This window comes from Hylobates moloch, unplaced genomic scaffold (assembly GCF_009828535.3).
Source record: "Hylobates moloch isolate HMO894 unplaced genomic scaffold, HMol_V3 SCAFFOLD_9, whole genome shotgun sequence".
Taxonomy (NCBI): domain Eukaryota; kingdom Metazoa; phylum Chordata; class Mammalia; order Primates; family Hylobatidae; genus Hylobates; species Hylobates moloch.
The window spans coordinates 11,104,307-11,120,744 of record NW_026652284.1 but is presented as its reverse complement, the minus strand read 5'-3'; the positions used below and the strand labels follow the sequence as shown (position 1 = coordinate 11,120,744).

At 56.8% G+C, this 16,438-nt stretch overlaps 2 protein-coding genes across 13 annotated transcripts in view; one reads left to right on the top strand and one right to left on the bottom strand.

The window, feature by feature from the left end:
- Positions 1–94: 94 nt before the first annotated feature.
- FBXO44 (F-box protein 44) lies at positions 95–8,907 on the bottom strand. 10 transcript variants are annotated; one of them, XM_032758923.2, is made up of 7 exons: positions 8,438–8,522; positions 7,697–8,068; positions 7,294–7,588; positions 5,015–5,141; positions 4,780–4,875; positions 4,537–4,672; positions 95–2,257 (listed from the first exon to the last, which is right to left on the bottom strand). In XM_032758923.2, the coding sequence occupies exons 3-7, from the start codon at positions 7,556–7,558 to the stop codon at positions 2,114–2,116; spliced, it is 768 nt and encodes a 255-aa protein (XP_032614814.1). In that variant the 5' UTR covers positions 7,559–7,588; positions 7,697–8,068; positions 8,438–8,522; the 3' UTR covers positions 95–2,113. The 10 variants fall into 10 exon arrangements, with proteins under 10 accessions (XP_032614814.1, XP_032614815.1, XP_032614808.1 ...); XM_032758919.2 differs by lacking the exon at positions 8,438–8,522 and adding an exon at positions 8,809–8,877 and having other exon boundaries at positions 457–2,257; positions 5,044–5,141; XM_032758918.2 differs by having other exon boundaries at positions 457–2,257; positions 5,044–5,141.
- Positions 8,908–8,946: 39 nt separating this feature from the next.
- The window catches only part of FBXO2 (F-box protein 2), a 38,700-nt gene continuing 31,208 nt past the window's right edge, over positions 8,947–16,438 (top strand). For 2 of the 3 annotated variants that reach the window (XR_009214960.1, XM_058444464.1), the window contains exons 1-5: positions 8,947–9,074; positions 12,605–12,970; positions 13,340–13,469; positions 13,540–13,635; positions 14,184–14,322. Coding sequence is in view for 2 of the 3 variants with exons in the window: in XM_058444464.1 (XP_058300447.1) it covers positions 9,053–9,074; positions 12,605–12,970; positions 13,340–13,469; positions 13,540–13,635; positions 14,184–14,322 (753 nt within the window). In the remaining variant the exon portion in view is untranslated. Of the gene's footprint in view, positions 9,075–12,604; positions 12,971–13,339; positions 13,470–13,539; positions 13,636–14,183; positions 14,323–14,570; positions 15,014–16,438 lie in introns of those variants that run through there. The other variant, XM_032758916.2, reaches the window with a different exon arrangement.

Genomic DNA, 16,438 nt, shown 5'->3' with positions numbered 1-16,438 from the left:
ACCCTTGATTGAGATAGCTAAATGTAAGGAGTACTTATTGAGCACTGTATTAGTCCATGTTCACACTGCTATAAAGAAATACCCGAGACTGGGTAATTTATAAAGGAAAGAGGTTTAATTGACTTATAGTTCCATATGGCTGGGGAAGCCTCAAGAAACTCACAATCGCCGGGTGCGGTGGCTCACGCCTGTAATCTCAGCACTTTGGGAGGTTGAGGCGGGCGGATCACGAGGTCAGCAGATTGAGACCACCCTGGCCAACACGGTGAAACCCTGTCTCTACTAAAAATACAAAAAAATTAGCCGGGCATGGTGGCGGGTGCCTGTAGTCCCAGCTACTCGGGAGGCTGAGGCAGGAGAATGGCATGAACCCGGGAGGCGGAGCTTGCAGTGAGCCGAGATTGCGCCACTGCACTCCAGCCTGGGCAACAGAGCGAGACTCCGTCTCAAAAAAAAAAAAAAAAAAAAGAAACTTATGATCATGGTGGAAGGTGAAGGGGAAGCAAGGACCTTCTTCACATGGCGGCAGGAGGGAGCTGGGGAAACCGTCACTTGTAAAACCATCAGATCTCGTGAGAACTCACTATGATGAGAACAGCATGGGGAAAACCACCCCCATAATCCAATCACTTCCCACCAGGTCTCTCCCTAAACACCCGGGATTACCATTCAGGATGAGATGTGGGTGGGGACACAAAGCTTAACCATATCAAGCACCAACTGTGTGCCAGGCACCATTCTAAATGCTTCGGCTTCATCCAATGTCAGTAAAGCTCTTGGCAAAGAGTAATATCAGGAGGCAGAGCCTGGGTGGCACTGTTGATCTGGCACAAGGTGGACTCAAGGGCTGCTCAGAGATGTCCACACACCCCAACCTCAGCCTCTGGCTGGGCCTCCAGAGGAAGCCAGTAGTACTGGACGGCTGCCAGGTGAGATACCTGCAGCTCACTGAGGGGTCTGCCCATGAACCTGTTTCTGTGATGGCCTGGTTCCTGAAATGCCAACCCCTCTGTACCTTAGAAGCCATGCCATTGTACCATCTGCAGGCCCGGGCAGGACCACCTAAAGTCTGCCTTTCCTTCCAGAAACCACAGGGCACAGGTTAGGCTGGGCACACCTTTTATTTGGCTGCATGCGGTAGGGCGAGGTCAGGAGAACACTGCTGTCCTTCCAGCAGGACAAGAGGCAAGTTCCAAGGGTGGCTGGGTGGGAGACAGAGGTCCTGGAAATGGCAGTTCTAGGGGTGGGATGGGGGCTTGGAATGCTCTCCAAGCCAGAGAGGGCCTGGCCTGGATTTGGGAGGTGGACAGGGGATCCTTCAAACCCCTACCACACTCATCCAGGGCTCACGTGTCCAGCTGTCAAAGCAGGTCCCAATCCTGCTCCCCACCTACCCTGGGACATCCTGTGCAGGATTCCCTCAGTCCTCTGGGAACCTGACCCCACCTGGTACCCATCTAGCTTCTGGGGCTCCACTGATAGTGAGGACAGTCCACACCCGACCTGGACCCCACCCCGCCATGGGTCTGCCCATCTCAGTCCCGGCCTGAGCCTCTGGGCCAAAGCCACCTCTTCTGAGCAGGCAGGCAGAGCGAGAGACTGGGAGCAGCAGACGGGGCAGAGCACGGCCCACGAGCCCACCCTCCCAGATTGGTCTGAGTTACATGGTCACCTCCCTGCACCTGCACCATCAAGGCAGCTGCAAGCTTGCCAGTTGTCTTGCCTGTCCCTGCTCCGAGGGTCAAAGAACACAGGTAGAATGGTCCCAGGAGGGGAAGGGAGAGAGAGATCCAAGCTGGCCTCCAAGCTCGACTTTCTGAGGGGCCCAGGGGAACACGCTGCACCTCCCACATCTCAGGTGCTCCGTCTCTGAAAGGAGCCCGTGCAAGCTTCCCCGGCCATCATTCAGGTCAAGACCTTTCGGGGAGAGCTGGCCCCCACCCCAGCATGTGAGGGCTGCCCACACTGAGAGGCTCCACAAAGAAGAGGTGGCTAGGGGCAAGGGTTAGAGGTCTGGGGACGCCTGGCCTCCACCTCCCCTTCCCAAGCCCAGCCCTTTTCTGACAGCAGTTGTTTACCAGTCAGGGTTCAGCAGATGGGGGCTCAGGGGGTGTCAGGGCAGCGGGGGCCCGATGGTGATGCTGCTGTTGGTGACCCTCGGGCCGTACCAGCCGGCCCAGTAATGAGTGTCCACGCCGCCGTGCTGAAACCAGATGTAGCGGACGCCGGGCGGGTAGTTGGAGAATGTGTGGGAGACCTGGTGGGGCAGGTAGAGCGGGGAGAAAGGTCAAGGCAGCTGACTCAGGCTGGGTGTGGTGGCTCACACTGGGAATCCCAGTACTTTGGGAGGCCAAGGTGGGAGGGTTGTTTGAGCCCAGGAGTTTGCAACCAGTCTGGTCGCAAACCAGAGATAGTGAGATACAATCTCTACAAGAAAAAAAAAAAAATTAGCCAGGCACAGTGATGTGTGCCTGTAGTTCTAGGCAGGCTGAGGCAGGAGTACAGGCTAAGGTAGGAATTCAAGACTGCAGTGAGCTGTGATCACGCCACTGCACTCCAGCCTGGGCAACAGAGTGAGACCCTGTCTCTAAAAAACAAAAGAAATAAAAGAAAATGAGCCTTAAAAAAATAAAGGGTGGGAGCAGACTCCGAGTGTGGCACTGCCTGAGGCGGGCAGGGGAACAAGGAAGGGGCTGAGTTCTTGGTGCCAGACTAGAAATCAGTGGAGTTCCAGTTTGAGCTCTGTGATTTGGAACAGACCAATTCCTTTCTCTGTGCCTCAGTTTCCTCATCTATAAAATGGAGCAAAATCCTGCTGGTCTACTCCACAGGATTATCATTCAGCCCAAAGGAATGGGAAGAAACTGCAAGCTGCCAAAGGATGTCCAATACACTCATCACGGGGCACATGTATTATTTAAGTTAAAATTAAGTAAAAGTGCCCGGGGCAGTGGCTCACGCCTGTAATCCCAGAACTTTGGGAGGCCGAGGCGGGTGGATCACCTGAGGTCAGGAGTTCGAGACCAACCCAACCAACATGGAGAAACCCCGTCTCTACTAAAAATACACAATTAGCTGGGCGTGGTAGCGCATGCCCGTAATCCCAGCTACTCAGGAGGCTGAGGCAGGAGAATCGTTTGAACCTGGGAGGCAGAGGTTATGGTGAGCTGAGATCGCGTCACTGCACTCCAACCTGGGTGACAAAAGGGAGACTCCATCTCAAAAAGAAAAAAAAATTAAGTAAAATTAGATGAAATAAGAAATTCAGGTACTCAGTTGTACTAGGAACTGGCTCTCACTAACTGTTCAGTGGTCACATGTAGCCACTGGCTACCTTATGGATAGCGTAGACACAGACCATTTCTATTACTACAGAAAGTTCTATTGGACAGGGCTGGGGTTGGCAAACGATGGCCCGAAGGCCCACCGCCTGTTTTTATAAATAATGTTTTACTGGAACATAGCCATGTCCATTCGTTTACATATTGTCTAGAGCTGTTTTCACACAACAACAGCAGAGTTGGAGAGTTGAGTAATTGTGACAGAGACAATGTGACCTGCAAAGCCTAAAAATATTCATATCTGCCATTTTAAGAAAACATTTGCTAGGGCTGGGCACAGTGGCTCATGCCTGTAGTTCCAGTACTTTGGGAGGCTGAGGCAGGAGGATGACTTGAGGCCAGGAGTGCAAGACCAGCCTGGGCAACAAAGCAAAACTCCATCTCTACAAAAAAAAATTTTTTTTAATTAGTAGTGGTGCGCACCTGTACTCCCAGCTACTCAGGATGCTGAGGCAGGAGGATGGCTTGAGCCTAAGAGTTTGAGTCTGCAGTGAGCTATGAATGCGCCAGCCTGGGTGACAGACTCTGTCCCTAAAAATATGTAAGTAAATTAAAACAAACAAACAAACAAGCAAACAAGCAAATATTTGCTGACCCCAGTCTAGAAAACAGTAATAATCAATACTAGTAATTAGTAACAGTCAAACAGTCAACTTTTGGAATTTTTTTTTCTTTTTTCCTTTTTTTTTGAGATGGAGTTTCACTCTTGTTGTCCAGGCTGGAGTGCAATGGTGTGATCTCGGCTCACTGAACCTCCGCCTCCTGGATTCAAGCGATTCTTCTGTCTCAGCCTCCCGAGTAGCTGGCATGCACCACCACGCCCAGGTAATTTTGTATTTTTAGTAAAGACGGGGTTTCTCCATGTTGGTCAGGCTGGTCTCGAACTCCCAACCTCAGGTGATCTGCCTACCTGGGCCTCCCAAAGTGCTGGGATTACAGGTGTGAGCCACCGTGCCCTGCCAACATTTTGGAATATTTTTTGGCCCTGGCTTTGCCAGCATCATTTCACTGATTTCTTTCAGAGCTCTATGAGGGAAACACTACATACCCATTTTACAGAAACAGTGAGTAAAGCTCAGAGCATTGGAAGCACAGGTGAGAAGGTGCAGAGCTTGGATCTGAACCTAGGCCCCGTCTGACCACAGCCTCAGTCTTGGACAATCTGCCTCTGCCCCCGCCCCCCAGGCCCACGCACCTCCCTCCACTTGGCATCGCTCTTCTGCTGGATGGTCGCCGGGTCTGGCTGGAAGGTCCCCAGAGGCGCGTGCGCGGACGACAGGAGCTGAACGCACAGCTGGTACTTGGACCCGCAATCTGGCCTGGCTGCGAACCTGCAGGGAGAGGGAGGGCCCATCAGGGCCTCGGAGATTGGGGGCAGGGCGGGGGTGGGGCACCTGATTGGCATGCCCCACCCCAGACCCTCGCCCCAGGCACTCACCAGTCCTTGACCTCGATGTCCGGCCGTGTGGTATCCATCAGCTCCTCCCAATACCCTTCGGCCTTGAGGTCCACCACCTGGGACTTGAGGCAGGTGCTGGGGGCAGGCAGAGGGGTGGGAGGGGCTGGGCTCACCACTAGGGCAGTGAGGGGCTAGGACTGCCCCTTCCAGGGTGGGAGAGACCCCAGGGTAAATTGATTTGGGCTTTCCCCTACCCCAAGACCCCGGATCTTACTAATATGAAGTAACGAAGTATTTCTTGACCTGGTCATTGGGGAATTCCTTCCTCTGGTCTCGAGAGAGATCCTCCACCTTCCACTCATCGCCTCCATTCACATCCAGGCTCCAGAACTCAAACCCCTCTGATGGAAAAGCAGAGTTCACACTGAAGGGAAGCCCCTCAGTGGCCACCTTCTCCCAAGTGCCCCTTCCTCCCTACTCCTCTGCCCGCATCTTGGCGGCTGCCCTCAAGCCCTGTGCTGTGGGAACGCTACAGATCACAGTGCCCACCGCATATTAGGTGCTTCCTGTGTTGCAGGCACAGGGAGGTGACTTCCCTGGGGGCCCTGAGACACATGGTGATAGGAATGACCAGACCTCTTCTGTGATGGAGAACGCTCTGATGTGGGCCAGACAGACCTGGGTCTACTCCCAGCTCTGCCAGTACTCGGTTGTCTGACCTTGGGCCAGTTGCTTTTCCTCTCTGACCCTTGGTTGTCTCCTCTGTAAACTGGAGTAAGAATAGGGGCTGAGAAGCATTTTTGGCAAACTGCCAAAATGTTTTAGGACTTGTGGCCCACATACTATCTCTATTGTATAGTTTTTTGTTATTGTTGTTTCTTTTCCTATAACCCTTTAAAAACACAAAAACTTTTTTTTGTTTTTTGAGACAGGGTTTCGCTCGTCACCCAGGCTGGAGTGCAATGGCTCGATCTCAGCTCACTGTAACCTCTGCCTCCTGGGTTCCAGTGATTCTCCTGCTTCAGCTTCCCGAGTAGCTGGGATTACAGGTGCATGCCACCACGCCTGGTTAATTTTTGTATTTTTTTGTAGAGATGGGGTTTTGCCATGTTGGCCAAGCTGATCTCGATCTCCTGACCTCAGATGATCCACCCACCTTGGCCTCCCAAAGTGCTGGGATTACAGGTGTGAGCCACTGCACCCAGCCCAGATGCCTTCTGTGATGGAGAACGCTCTGATGTGGGCCAGACAGACCTGGGTCTAGTCCCAGCTCTACCAGTACTCAGCTGTGTGACCTCGGGCCAGTTGCTTTTCCTCTCTGAGCCTCAGTTGCCTCCTCTGTAAACTGGAGTAAGAATAGGGGCTGGGAAGCTTTTCTGGCAAAGTGCGAAAATATTTTAGGACTTGTGGGCCATCAACTATCTCTATTGTATAGTTTTTTTGTTGTTTCTTTTTCTTTTTATAACCCTTTAAAAATGTAAAAACAATTATTAAAACAATTATTAATGCCTCAGCCAGATTTGGCTCATGGACAGCTTGGAGGAGTTGTTTTATTATCATTTTGCTCCAGAATTTGGTCAAGTTGTGGAAAATGAGGTTCCCATGCCATCCCAGTGTCAACCCAACGACACAGCAAGCAAGGATCAGTAGAAGCCTTGCTTTACCTGTTGTTGTAACATACTGAGAAGAAGACTGGATCTCCCATTCTTCCACAAGCAGAACCCCTTTGGCCCTCTGGGACCATGTCAGTAGGCCCGACCCTGGAGCCTAGAAACTAGGCCAACAAAATATGGCTCTGACTTCCTGGCCTTGTGTCTTGAGCAGAATTAGTCTCAGTTGGCCAACATTCCCTTTCCTAGGAAAGGTCACTGGGGAAATAATCTTAAGAGCAGAATAAGAGGCCGGGTGTGGTGGCTCATGTGTGTAATCCCAGCACTTTGGGAAGCCAAGGCGGGCGGATCACTTGAGGCCAGGAGTTTGAGACCAGCCTGGCCAACATGGTGAAACTGTGTCTCCATTAAAAATACAAAAAATTAGCTGGGCGTGGTGGCGGACACCTGTAATCCCAGCTACTCGGGAGGCTGAGGCAGGAGAATCGCTTGAACCCAGGAGGTGGAGGTTGCAGTGAGATTAGATCGCACCATTGCACTCCAGCTTGGGCAAGGAGCGAGACTCCGTCTAAAAAAAAAAAAAAAAATTAGCCAGGTGTGGGGGCACATGCCTGTAATCCCAGCTACTTGGGAGGCTGAACTTGGGAGGTGGAGGTTATAGTGAGCCAAGATTGTGTCACTGTACTCCAGCCTGGGTGACAGAGTGAAACTTTGTCTCAAAAAAAAAAAAAAAAGAATAAGAATAAGAAACACCACTCTTGGCCTCAGTTTGCCCATCTGAAAAATGTGTGCGCTATCAGTAGCTATCTCTTTGGGTTACGTGAGAGGAGTAAAGGTGTTAAACCATCCAAAGTACCCGGCTCATACTAAGTGCTCAATACATGTTCCTGGTGTCATGACAGTGTGTGTACTGGAGGCATGTCAGACCCAGCCTGTACCCCACCTTCAGCGCACGGGTTGTGCAGGAGGTTCCTGTGCAGGCTCCGTAAGAAGTAGAAGATCTTCCAGTCAGCCACGGGCTGGTCCCAGTCCTCGGTGATGAAGCCCTCTCGCAGGCACTTGCGTTTCCAGAGGGTCACGAGGTCGATGAGGTCCCGCCAGAGGCTGCAGACCAGGCGGCAGTTCAGCAGCAGCTGGCGGGCGGGCACGTGCGTGAACAGCTCCAGCAGGATGTTCTCGGGCAGCTCGTTGATGTTCCCCACAGCCATGGCTTGTGGCTTCTGGACACCCTCCTGTAGCTGTTGAAAAGCTATGCTGCAGGCCTCATCCCTGCTCTGCCATTTATCTCCGGAGAGCATGGTGCCTCTCCCAGCCTCAGTTTCCTTCTCTGTAAATGGATGCCTTACCTCCAGGGGTCACTGGGGCGGTCCAAGGAGCTTGGGACACATCAGGTACTTTAATAAAAGGTGAGCTCTGATTTTTTTCTCTGGCCTCTCACAACAGAGGTGGAAGGCACTGCCCAAGGTCAAAAATAAGGGCAGAGGGGGAAGGAGCCCGGATCTTCTTTGATTCCAGGGCCAGCCTTTTTCAGTAGGCCAGTCTTTAACGGGGATATAATGCGCAGCCGGGCAGAGCACCCCAGGCCTCCGGTGCCGTCACCATCCTCTCTCCCATCCTCAGAACATGGTGGGAGGAGGAGGCCAATTATCACTGCCTCCCGCGGAGGTCCAAAGGGCTCCAGCCACCTTCTCAAGATCTCAGAGGACATGATCTCCTGCCTAGGTGGGAGTAGCAAGAGGGTGGGCGACAGGGAAGGGCCCTTCCTATCTCCCCACCCCCACCCCCAGCCCCGCGGCTGGGCTCCGTCAGCCCCAAGTCCGCCAGCGCGCCTGCAGCCTCCCCTTCCCACGCTGTGCCTTAAAATGCCCCCCAAAGTCTGGGCTCGGACCCCTGCACATCGATGGCGACCCCAGCCTCCGTTCGCAGCCGCGCAGCGCAGCCCGGGCAAGCTCAGCGGCCTGGGCCTGGTCGGTGCCAGGCCTCCCTCGGCAACTACGGCGCGACCCGGAACCCAGGAGCCTTCCCGGCAACCCCCGCCCAGCCGCGCCCCCTCCCCAGAGCCCCCCGCGCCCCATCATGCCGGTCACCTGCGCTCGGCCGCCGCGGCACGATCCGCTGGGCCGCCCAAGCTGCACTGCCTGAACCTGCGCTTGCCTGGGAAATGAGGCCCCGCCCCGGCCCGCCAGGCCCCGCCCCCGCGCCCCGCGCCCCGCCCCGCGCAGCGCTGGGCCAGGGACGCACCCCCACCGCGTCGTAGGAAAATTACCTGGTGTGGGGGGTGGGGCGGAAGGCACCTCCTATACCCCGACTCCGCCTGGGCCACCCGCCCCGCACCCTCGGCCTGACCCAGCCTCTCCCTGCCTCCCCTAGCCGCCTCCTCCCAGCAGTCCCCCAGGAGCGAGCTGCGAGATGCCCCAAATCGGACCCCTCCCCAATTAGAAAAAAAACAACTCCTGACCTTTCCCAGCCTTCTCGGTCCGCTAAGGAACCCGCAGCCCCGGGCCTAGAGCCGACTGCTGGGACTGCGGGGCGGCCGGGCGCGGGGCCAGAGGCGGGGCGGGGCGGGTCGGGTTGGGGGCCTTTAAGAGGCGCGGTCGCCGGGACCGACACAGACGCGGACAGCGCCGGGACTCGCCGCCCCGGGACTCGCGCAGCCCGCAGCGCTCCGGCTCCTCCTCCTCTCGCGACCGCCCTCCGCAGCGATGGACGGAGACGGTGACCCAGGTAGCCGCCGCCTGGACCGCTCGCTGCGGCGGGGAGGGGAGATGGGGTCGGCGTGCTAGCGCTGCACAGAGGGGCGTCAGAGAGCGAGGGGACCCGGAGACCTGGCGCGGCAAACTTTCACGCCAGCGAAGTCCTAGAGGCGGTCTCCAAAGAGCACATCTCTCTGCTATCTTGGTCTGGCGGGAGGTCTTGAGAGGCGACCGGCAGGGAGAGAGGACTCCTGGGTCCCATTTAGCCAGGAAGTAGCACCACAGGACCCCCACATTCCCGCCTCCCAGCTTCCTGAGGGTCTGTCTGGCGGGGGCCTGGGATGCATCTGGGAGGGAGGCTGCGAGCCTTTTCTTTCATCAGCTCTTCCAGCTCTGGGCCTTGGGCCGTCTGGATCCCCGTGGGTTCCTTGGGGTCCCTGGCCTGGCCTCACCTCTTCCTGCCTTCCTCCTGAGCTCCCTTGTCTGGAGGGGCTGCCCCTCCCCGGGGTGGTGAGATGCCCAGTGGGGACTCGACTAGCGGTGAGGGAGCGTTGGGGGCAGCTTTGGCTGGTGCTCAGGGCCTTCCCAGGCTGCCCAGTCATCCTCTCTGGCACCCAAGACCCCTCACCCCCATCCCTCCAACTCCCTGCGGGGCCTGCAGGGGTTGCCTGCTGAGTCAGGATGGAAACAAGACCTGCCTGCAGACAGCCCTCACTCTTTCCTCATCAGGTCCAGCTGGGGGTGGGCATTGCTTGGGGTAGGCGGTGGCAAACAGACTGATGAAAGCTCAGCCCCCCCACCCCATTCCCCCGCTTCCAGCCCTGAAAATTCCAGCTCCTGCAGCCCTTGCTCCCAATCCACGGCCTTCTGGCCACACCCTCTGTAGGGCTCCAGAACTGGCTCCTGCTTTTTCCCAGGGCTCAGCTATTCCCTGGACTCTGGGGCCCACTCCAGGTGAGTGAATCAGCCTCGCAGGCAGGCAGCTTCCAGGGGCCAGATAACTTTCCGCAGGCAACAATGTGGGGAGTTGTGTGTGTAAGAGAGAGGGTGGGGGGAGCTGTAATTGGATCTGGGGCCTCGAGTGCCAGGCCCCGGGGCCAGAAGAGGGGACTGGGTGAGGTGCACCTTTCGGGGAGCATCAGGTGTCCGATGGGGCCAGGGCCGGAGGGAGGGCTGGAGAGGTGAGGACACTGGGCCTAGCTCCCCAGAGAGCTGTGGGCATCCGCCTGGGCAGGCAATGTGACTTCAGGGCCTGGCATTTTCCTCTGTCTTCCTGCTGTTCTGCGATGTGGTCTGGGAGAAGCCGTTAAGCCCTTTTTGGCCTCAGTTTCCTCTTTGCCAAAGGGGCCGGTGTAAATCCCCATGTCATAAAGATGTGGCCAAAAAAATGTTAATAAGGAAGGAGAAGTGCTGTGTTCAATGAGGTTCACTCAGTAAGACTGACTGAGGACTCACTGTGTGCTCTGGGCTCTGTGAAAGCTCTCAAGGGCCTGACTGTGTGTTGGGCAGGGAGGAGATGCTACATGTGAGGAGGTTAGGGGCTGGTGGGCCTGGAGACTTGGGTCTGGGTCCTGCCACCTGTCCCCTTCCCCAGTGCCTGGCCTGTTCCCACCACCGCCTTGGCTCTCCAGGGCCTAGCCCACGGGAACTCCCCGTCTGTAGATCTGAGAGCTGTAGTCTTCCTGATCACCCAGAGTGGGCCCCATCTCCTCCTCACTGGCTCTCCCTCATCCAGGCATCTGAGGCACTCGGTGTCCGCTTACTCAAGGCTGTGACGGCCCAGCTGAAGCCGACTGGGATCCAAGAGACAGTCTGGCTGCCGTGGTGACATCTGGCTGCCTCCTTACAATTCAGAATGCCCTTGTCCCCCTCCTCAGGGGATTTGGACATCTGTCCTGTTTGTATGGCCTGGCACAATGATTACCCCCATTTTATAGATGAGAGAACTGAGGGCCAAGGATGGGAAAAGGAGGTGGAGAAAGTTTCCTTCCCCAAGCCCCTAAGTCATCTCCTTGCTTGATACAGTTTCTTTTAATAAGTCCCTCCTCATCCCCAAGTTACACAATAGCTGGGGACAGCTGGGTCTCCAGGCTCTGTTCTCCAGCCCCTGAAGGTCCCAGGTCCCATGTCCCCTTCCCTAAATACTGGCAGTGTGTCCTTCAACAAGTCACTTCATCCCTGAGCCTGAGTATTTGCACCTGCAAAGTCAAAATCCTGGCCTGGGTGTAGTGGAGCATGACTGTAATCCCAGAACTTTAGGAGGCCGAGGCAGGAGGATTGCTTGAGTCCAGGAGTTGGAGGCCAGCCTGAGCAACAGAGTGAGACCCTATCTTTAAAAAGAAAAGTCAGCCGGGCGTGGTGGCTGACGCCTTTAATCCCAGCGCTTTGGGAGGCCAAGGCGAGTGGATCACCTGAGGTCAGGAGTTTGAGACCAGCCAGGCCAACATGGTGAAACCCCATCTCTACTAAAAATACAAAAATTAGCCAGGCGTGGTGGCACATGCCTGTAATCCCAGCTACTTGGGAGGCTGAGGCAGAAGAATAGCTTCTCAGCTTCCAGCTACCCGGGAGGCAGAGGTTGCGGTGAGCCGAGATCGCGCCACTGCACTCCAGCCTGGAGTGCAGTGACAGAGCGAGCGAGACTCCATCTCAAAAAAAAAAAAAAAAAAAAAAAGTCAAAATCCTAACACTGCCTACTAATTCAGTGAATTATTTTGTGGAGGCTGTGGTGGTTTAAGATGGCTCTGGAGCCAGGCTGTCTGGGTTCGAATCCAGGCTCCAACCACTGATTAGCTGTGTGATCCTGGGCCGTTTCACCTCTCTGTGCGTCAGTTTCCTCATCAATGAAATAAGGACAGCAATAAGAGCAACCTCAAAGAAATGGTATGAGGATTTAAAGAGTAAATGAAGTTGAAATGCTTTGGACGGTGCCTAACACTTGCTGAGTGCCCCCCCCCCCCCAAAAAAAAAAAAACATGAGTTCCTGACAACAGACCAGGAAAGTGCCAGATGCCAGGCACGGGGCATGAAGCTGTGTGTTTTCCAGACCATGTTCTGCCCCTTATGAGGCTCGATATGGCCCAGAGACAGGCGTTTATCACAGGATCACACCCCAGGACAAAAGCTAGGAAGGGCTGTGAAAGGGTGTCATAGGGGGAAGTCCCGGAAGGCTTCCTGAGGAGGTGAGGGGAGCAGGGATCTCAGAGGGTGGTTGGGAGGATGAAAGAAGTTCCTGTGTGAAGCATTGTACAGTGCTGTAGATGGATGTCATTAATAACAATAATATGATCCTTGCTGCCATCTGCCCAGACCTAGGGTTTACTGGTCCGGCAGAGGAAACAGGCCTCTGAGGCACCTCTTTGGACTTAAGGGCTGATCCGAGGTTGGTCTGTGGCCTTGTGGCCCTCCTCCTTGGGCACCAGTATGAAGTCACAGAATCTCCGGCCCCAGCTGTGGATTGTCCCACGGTGGGTTGGGGAGGATACGGGCACATTGCAGTCCGGGGACCTGGAGGGTTACAGGGTGGAGGAATCACAGTCCCCCACCCACCCCTGCCTGCAGAGAGCGTGGGCCAGCCCGAGGAGGCAAGCCCGGAGGAGCAGCCGGAGGAGGCGAGCGCTGAGGAGGAGCGGCCGGAGGACCAGGAGGAGGAGGAGGCGGCGGCCGCCGCGTACCTGGACGAGCTGCCTGAGCCGCTGCTGCTGCGCGTGCTGGCCGCACTGCCGGCCGCCGAGCTGGTGCAGGCCTGCCGCCTGGTGTGCCTGCGCTGGAAGGAGCTGGTGGACGGCGCCCCGCTGTGGCTGCTCAAGTGCCAGCAGGAGGGGCTGGTGCCCGAGGGCGGCGCGGAGGAGGAGCGCGACCACTGGCAGCAGTTCTACTTCCTGAGCAAGCGGCGCCGCAATCTTCTGCGCAACCCGTGTGGGGAAGGTGAGAGGCCCTCGCCGGGCGAGCTCAGCTTCCCCCGCTGCGAAATGGGCCGAAACGGCGCCGGCTGGCTTTGACGGAGAAATGGGAGAAAGCGCCTGGCTCAGTGCCAGCACTGGGTAGCAGCCCCAAGGCTATTACTGTAGCTCTCTGGCCACCTGCACCCTGGGGTCTCCCGGGTCCTCCCACCCTCAGCCAGCTGGGGCAGGGCGGCGGGATGGCCCACTGGTCCACCCTTTCATTCATCATCTGCCCACCCAGACACCAAGTGCCACCTTTGCCCTGCCCCCCGCCACATAGTGGCAAGAGCCAGCCCCGCCACAGCCTTAGCAGGGACTGAATGACCAGGGTGGGGCTGTCGCGTCCCTACAGAGGACTTGGAAGGCTGGTGTGACGTGGAGCATGGTGGGGACGGCTGGAGGGTGGAGGAGCTGCCTGGAGACAGTGGGGTGGAGTTCACCCACGATGAGAACGTCAAGAAGTACTTCGCCTCCTCCTTTGAGTAAGGAGAAGGGGGTGGAGGAGGTGGGAAGGGGGGAGCGTTCGCTCTGTCCTAACTCCGCTTCTCCCAGGTGGTGTCGCAAAGCGCAGGTCATTGACCTGCAGGCTGAGGGCTACTGGGAGGAGCTGCTGGACACGACTCAGCCGGCCATCGTGGTGAAGGACTGGTGAGTGGGCCTTGGGGTGGCATGGGGCTGGGAAGAGCGGGGTCAGGCAGAGGGGCGAGCCAGCTGGGGAACCCCCCGCCCGGGGGTGCTGCCTCCCCACTGCAGGGGTTGAGGCCACGTGGGCCACGGGTCTGCAAAGGTTGACACCTTCTGAGTTTGCAGGAGAACCTGGAAACCCATCTCCCCTCCTGAGTTTTAAATGTTGGCAAATATATGCACATATATATATTTGTATATATGTAATGTATATATTTCAAAATCAGTCTGCGCTGCAAACCAAAGGCCACTCTGCACTGGCTTTGGCCCCAAGCTGGGGTCTGGCCAACCTGGAATGTAGTCCTTGTGTTTCTCTCTTGGGCTGTCACTTTCTCTTGCTGGCCTCGTTTCCCTTATCTGTAAACTGGGAACACAGGCAGTGCTGGCCGACAGGGATGTTGGGCGCACAGGAGGTCTTTTGTGGAACTCCGCATCCCCAGGAAGTGTTCAGCAGGGCTGAGGCCACGCCCCACCACCCCCCGCCCTCCACCTCGCTCCCTCCCTCTGAGCAGGTACTCGGGCCGCAGCGACGCTGGTTGCCTCTACGAGCTCACCGTTAAGCTACTGTCCGAGCACGAGGACGTGCTGGCTGAGTTCAGCAGCGGGCAGGTGGCAGTGCCCCAAGACAGTGACGGCGGGGGCTGGTTGGAGGTGAGCCTGGGGGACCCAGAGCGGAGGGGTGGGGCCCGGACGTGAGGGGCGTGGCTCGAGGAGACCCCGCCCACGGCGCTCCTGGGCTGGGCTGGGCTGGGCTGAGATAGTCACCGGGTGGTGGAGAGAGCTCTGAATACCGCGAAGAAACCGAGTGGGGGAGCTGCAGGTCGGTCGGTGTACCGGGGTGGGGCGGCAGGAGAGGCCTCAGGACCTCCGAGGCTGACTCTTGCTACCTCCGCCCCCAGATCTCCCACACCTTCACCGACTACGGGCCGGGCGTCCGCTTCGTCCGCTTCGAGCACGGGGGGCAGGACTCCGTCTACTGGAAGGGCTGGTTCGGGGCCCGGGTGACCAACAGCAGCGTGTGGGTAGAACCCTGAGCGGCCCTGCCTCCACTCTCCCCCAGCTGCCTGGAGGGGCAAAGGTCGGGGGTAGATAGGCCTTAACTTAGTCCATAGCGTCCTCACCTTCCCCAAGCCACACATCCTTCTCCCGTCCCTTGCTCCGAGCCCAGCCCCTGAGCGGGGAGAGAGAAGTTTTGTTGGCATAGATTTGCTTAGGTAGTCGGCTTCTAGAATGTAGATCCGTGAGGGCTTGGGCTTGGACTGGACCCACTGCTGAATCCCCTGCACCTAGCACAGTGTCTGCTACAAAGTGGGCTCTCAATAAATATTATTTGTCCAAGGAAGGAATGAATGAACAAATGGATAAACACTGCTCCCTTCCCATCCTTTTCTGTCTCCTGAGGGCCCCCGGCATAGCCTGGAAAAATACTTGGTGGGGCTCCAGCTGCTCTGGTTTCCAGCGGACCTTGGGCCAGTATGGAGTCAGCTGTGCCCGGCCCTGCCAGGCAGGACAAAGCTGGGATTGTGAGACCAAGGAAGGGTGAGCTGAGCCTGGCACCTGGCTGCCCAGAGGCCAGAATAGGGCATGTGGCGGCGGGGGGCGGGGGGTCTGCCCTCCAGGCCTCTCTTGGTCCAGTGATTATCCTAGGCCTTGCTACGACCCACCATCCTTTACTAAAGGCAGAGTGGGGTTGGGGGTGTACCAGTTCTCAGGGCCCAGGTGACCAACAGCAGCATGTGGGTAGAGCCTTGAGTGGCCCTGCTTCCACCCTCCCCCAGCTGCTTGGAAGGGTAGAGGCTGGGAGTAGATAGGCCTTAACTTAGTCCATAGCGTCCTCACCTTGCCCAAGCCTCCGCAACCCTTCATCAAGCTGGGCCCCTAGGGCAAGGTGTCAGTTCCTTTGTCTGATTGGCAACTGGGGTGGGTGTGGACTGTGCTAGGATACCAGTTCTCTTGGGCCCAGGGATGGAGGTGAGGGGCCTGGGGTAGGGGATGGGAGGTGGGGATGGGGAAGCACAAAAAGGATTGGTCTGGGATTTCTCTTAGTTCATGCCCACCCCCTGGAGTCATTAGCATCTGGTCTCATTGGCCCTTTTCCAAACCTGGCCCAGAGGTTGGCGCAGGCATTGGCCTGGGGGAGGGGAGGTGGGGAGGGCATTGTGCCTGACTCTGTGCTCCGGCACGCTCCTTCCAGCCAACCCAGCCCCTTCCAAAGACTGTCAGCTGCTGGTCCTGGGGGCGGGCATTTGAAGGTCCTGGAACCCTCTGCCCTCCTCTCCTGAAATGGAGACCAGTAAAATCACTGAGAGCCTCCAGCTTTGCTTTGGTTCTGAACTCTGATGCTACCTGCTGTTCTGGAGGGATTGCAGGGTTCAAGCTGGGGCCTGCCTGCAATTGTTTATTCATTCACTCGTTCATTTATTTACAATTCCCAGAGCCCCAACCCCAGGCCAGGTCATGTGTGGGGGCCCTGAAGTTACAGCGGGGAATAAGAGACTCCTTCCCAGGAAGAATCAGCAGCCTGGCCGCAAGAAGGGTGGGACACCGGGGGAGGGGGAGCCATTGTCCTGGGCCCTCCAGTGCAGTGGTGGAGATGCAGTCCCTGCTCTGGGGGCATCCTCAGTCTGACAAGGGAGACAAAACCTTGACTTCAGAAAACTCTCAGTTTCAAGGGAGAGGCATAGCCTCTTCCACAAGGATGCCCTCCGTCCTGTCTAGGGGATTTCAGTCTGGTGGGGAAGGCACAGTCCATGTTCACCGGAGCTGC